This window comes from Pteropus alecto, unplaced genomic scaffold (genome assembly GCF_000325575.1).
Source record: "Pteropus alecto unplaced genomic scaffold, ASM32557v1 scaffold7, whole genome shotgun sequence".
Taxonomy (NCBI): domain Eukaryota; kingdom Metazoa; phylum Chordata; class Mammalia; order Chiroptera; family Pteropodidae; genus Pteropus; species Pteropus alecto.
The window spans coordinates 48,161,039-48,165,717 of NW_006494614.1; the positions used below are offsets into that span (position 1 = coordinate 48,161,039).

A 4,679-nucleotide genomic window follows, 5' to 3' on the forward strand; every position below is an offset into this window, starting at 1 on the left:
GCCAGATTTGGTCCACTGGTCCACAGTTTGCTGATCCCTTCTATATATAATTTAATAGATCATTCTAGGCCCAAATTTCATGATGTTGGCTTATTAACATTAAAGAGATAGAGTGCTTAATTACCTTTTTCCCCTAATCTGCAAATATAAGATACAACAACTCACTTCCAGAGAACAGCTCATCTCTGGATTAAAGTTCGATCATAGATTTTCATATTAATAATTAGATAATTTAAACAATTAAAAAGCAAAACAAAGTGAGTTTTGCCATTGAACTTTACCTTATCTTGAGGAAAGACTTTGTTCTGCCTTCTCCAAGTGATGTAGTGTACACCTCTCAGCCTGGCCAGGTCCAGGTAACAGCGCTCATCTTCACAGTTGTACCTAAGAATACAAGGGCATCCGCACATGAGACTTTTGTCTGCGGATTTTTCCAAATCCACAATTCTCTGGGGAAAAAAGTGCACCTTCCAAATAGGTTCTTGCAAAAGATTATGTAAACAATGAACAGGACTGAGGGAGATTATTTTAAAAATATTCTTTGATACACCACATAAACAAAATAAAGAATAAGAATCATATGATCATATCAATAGATGTAGAAAAAGCCTTTGACAAGATACAGCATCCATTTATGATTAAAACACTTAATAAAATAGGCATAGAAGTACATAATAAACATAATGAAAATCACATATGACAAATCCTCAGCTAACATTATACTTAACAGTAAAAAACTAAAAACCTTTCCTCTAAGATCAGGAATAAGGCTGTCCACTATCGCCACTGTTATTCAATATAATATTGGAAGTCTTAGCAAGAGTAATCAGGCAAGAGAAAGAAATAAAAGGCATCTGAGTAGAAAATGAAGAAGACAAACTGTCGCTATTTGTGGATGACATAATTCTCTACATAGAAAACTCTAAAGACTCCACTAAACACTACTAGAAATAATAAACAAATATAGTGATGTTTCAGGATACAAAATCAATGTTCAAAAATCCATAGCATTCCTATACTCTAATAATGAATGGTCAGAAAAAGAAATGGAAAAAACGATCCCTTTTGCAATTGCAACAAAAAGAATAAAATATCTAGGAATAAACCTAAACAATAAAATATCTAGGAATAATAGAGTCTTTAATAAGACTCTATTAAAGAAATTTAAAAAACTACAATGAAGTGGAAAAACAGTCCATGTTCTTGGACTGGAAAAATCAACATAGTTAAAATGACCTTATTACCTAAAGCATTATACAGATTTGATGAAATCCCCATCAAAATCCCATCGGCACTTTTTAAAGAAATAGAACAAAAAATCATCAGATTTGTATGGAAGCACGAAAGACTCCGAATTGCTAAAGCCATCCTGAGAAAAAAGAATGAGGCTGGAGACATCACTCTGCTCGACTTCAAATTATACCACAAAGTGACAGTGATCAAAACGGCATGGTATGGAAGCCACTCTATCCTGGACCTAGGCTCCTGGCCCAGTGGTGTCAATTGCTATACTTTTCCCTGCTTCCTCACTGCTCTCTGTAGGCCAGTTCTCCACTCTCTGGGGCCACCCTCCACAGACAGCTTTCAGTCATCATCAGTTCCTATCAGAGTGCCTGGCCCAAAGTGGATATTCAATGCCTTTGTAATGAATGAATATTTGAACAAATTAACACAAAAACACCACATTTGATTTTCTTTGAAGGGGTCTCACTGCTAGAGAATGAGGTCCAAAATAAAGTCTGATGTCAAGGGTCATCCAGACTCTGTGCTCAGCCCACACAGCTCAATTTCTCCCTGGTCCCAAACCCCCAATTTCCCACACTCCTTCAGTTCTTGTCAAACATGAAAAGCAGGCCCTGTGACCTGCAGGCAATGGGTAGGAGTGGGCTAGACCTCTGACTTTACCTGTGTGACTGCTGGTGCTTTCTGAGACATTTTCTTTGTTTTCTTTCCACCTGGAAGGAAGGAGACTATCCATGAATCTCAAATACTTCAGAAGAAGGCAATAAGCCAAGACAGTGGCCAAAAAAGAAACATTATCCAGTCATATTCTCACTTAAGCAGAGCGTTTGTACTTTCCCCCTTTAACGGATAACCCACAAAAGAAGAAATGATGAGCATGGTGAGGTCTACACAACCATGGCGTCCTCTAGCTTAAATTATTCTTCCAGGATGTTTTCTCTCTTGCCTTAAACCTTAAAACCCTGTAGGATTTGGCCTGCAAGGAATCTTAAATGTCATTTTCTTGGACAGATAAAAAGACTATGGCCTAGAAAAGCACAGTGATTTTCCCAGGGTCATCCACTGAGCAAGGGGCAAATCCAGGGCAGAAATCCAGCCTTCCCAGTTTGTGAACCTGCTCTTTGCACAGCACCCTGCATGTCTGGTTTTGTAGAAGGCAGGAAGATGGAGACATTTGCTTTGGACAGCGTTTAACCTCTGTCCTCCCCCAACTGATCCACACTGAATCTGCAGTTACAGGCTTTAACTGAGCTTCAGTGAGAGTTTTCATCCTTAGAATATTGTCTTATGCCGAGGAGGTGGAAAGGGTGTGAAGAGCTACAGGCAACATGAGAAGAAATGAGAGGTTCAGAATATTAACCCTGTCTTCCTGAGAACTTGCCATTCAGGATTACAGGTAGAGTGTTTAACTGTTTTTGTTTGTTTGTTTTTAGCTTTCTGTAAGAACCATTCATAATTTTATTCTGGGAAAAATTCATTTAGAATCACAAATATATTCTTACCAATGAAAATAAAATATGGAAACGATGAAAACTGCAGAAACACCATCCAGGAGAAACCACGTAAACATATAATGACTTGGTGTCTACAAAACAGAAAACAAACTACAGTTAAAGAACTTCACAATAGGAAGGGATTTTAAATCATATGGGCAGTGTCCCTCGCTGTACGGCCAGTGCTGGGAGTGGGGAGTGAAGAGGATAGATCAGGAGGAGGAACTTTGATTTATGTGGTTATCTCAAATACAGAGAATACTTGCTGCTGACGTAACAATCAACCCACCTGTGTGTGAGGAGCAGGGGAGAGATCTACAAGGAATAAAACACTTTATTCCTTTCATCTCCTGTGACCGTCAACACAGAGGCCTGGAGGAATCCCTGAGAAGTCACGTAGCAAGTCTATTCTGGACTCAGGACTATAGCCCAAGTTTCTTGCTCTGTGTTTTCATGGCATGACTTCCCAGACCTAGGTGTGCATTCAATTCTACCTGGGCAGTTTTAAGTAATACTGGTTCCGTTCCCTCTCATCATGTGTCAAGTATGTTGAAATTATTATTCTCCCTTACCTAACATGCCCCTTTCTCCACACTCTTTGCCTGAAGCACCCACTTCCCAGAGCTCCATCTCCTGGTTCTTCTTGTGTGAATTTTACAATTCTCTGGTTTGATTATCCCTTTCCTCCTCCACTGTTCCCCCCCACCAATTTTACTGGATGCTCCTGGGGCTGGCACTTTTTATTCTTCCTTACCATTCACCACCTTATCCCAAGGTCTTTCCTTGGACTGAATAATGACATTAATATTAATATTAATGATCAGGATAATAACAACAACTAGCAATGAGCATTTACAGGAGCTAAGGAAGTGTTTTAACAACTTTAGGTCTATTTTTCTATCTATCTATCTATCTATCATGGTAATCTTGGTTAACAAAATCCAGTAAATTTTAAGCGTATATTTCAACAGTAAGGCATATATATATATATTGCACTGTGTGTTCACCGCCCATATATTTGTCACCACATATTTGACCCCTTTTATGCCACCTACCACCCTTCTCCTCCCATTGTCCATGTCTATGAGTCTCTGTCTGTCCTGTTCATTTGTTGCTTTTAGGTTTATATCCCACATGTAAGTGATATCATGTGCTTTTCAACTTTTTCTGTCTGGCTTATTTCACTTAGCATGATTATCTCGAGGTCCATCCATGTTGTCACAAATGGCAGTATTTCATCTCTTCTTATAGCCAAGTAATATTCCATTGTACATGTGTACTACATCTTCTTTATCCGATCATCTATCATAGGACACTTTGGTTGCTTCCATGTCCTGACTACTGTGAATAATGCTGCTATAAACATAGGTGTATAAATATCTTTTCAGATATATCTTTTCAAGTCTTTGGGGTAAATATCCAGTAGAGAGGGGCTGCTGGATCATATAGTGGATCAATTCTTAGTTTTTTGAGGAACCTCCATACTGTTTTCCATAGTGGCTGTACCAATTTGCAGTCCCACCAGCAGTGTATGAGGGTTCCTTTTTCTACGCATCCTCTCCAACACTTGTTATTACTTGTCCTGTTGATGACAGCTATTCTAAGAGGTGTGAGATGGTATCTCGTTGTGGTTTTGATTTACATTTCCCTAATAGCTAGCGATGTCGAGCATCTTTTCAAATATTTGACAGCCATTTGTATGTCTTCTTGGGAGAAGTATCTGATCAGGTCCTCTGCCCATTTTTTGACTGAATCATTTGTTTTTTGTTGTTGTTATTGAGTCGTATGAGTTTTTTGTATATTTTGGAAATTAGGCCCTTATCGGAGGCATTGCTTGCAAATATATTTTCCCATTGAGATGGCTGTCTCTTTACCTTGTTGACAGTTTCTTTTGCTGTGCAGAAGCGAAAAACACTCTTTAAATAAGTGAATCAAGAGAGGAGA

At 38.7% G+C, this 4,679-nt stretch overlaps 1 protein-coding gene across 1 annotated transcript in view; it reads right to left on the reverse strand.

The window, feature by feature from the left end:
- GDPD4 (glycerophosphodiester phosphodiesterase domain containing 4) overlaps nt 1–4,679 on the reverse strand; it is a 101,539-nt gene that overhangs the window by 8,984 nt on the left and 87,876 nt on the right. The window contains exons 14-15 of the mRNA XM_015600276.1: nt 2,745–2,827; nt 269–384 (exon numbers count right to left, since the gene is read on the reverse strand). Of these exons, the coding sequence (XP_015455762.1) occupies nt 269–384; nt 2,745–2,827 (199 nt within the window). The remainder of the gene's footprint in view (nt 1–268; nt 385–2,744; nt 2,828–4,679) is intronic.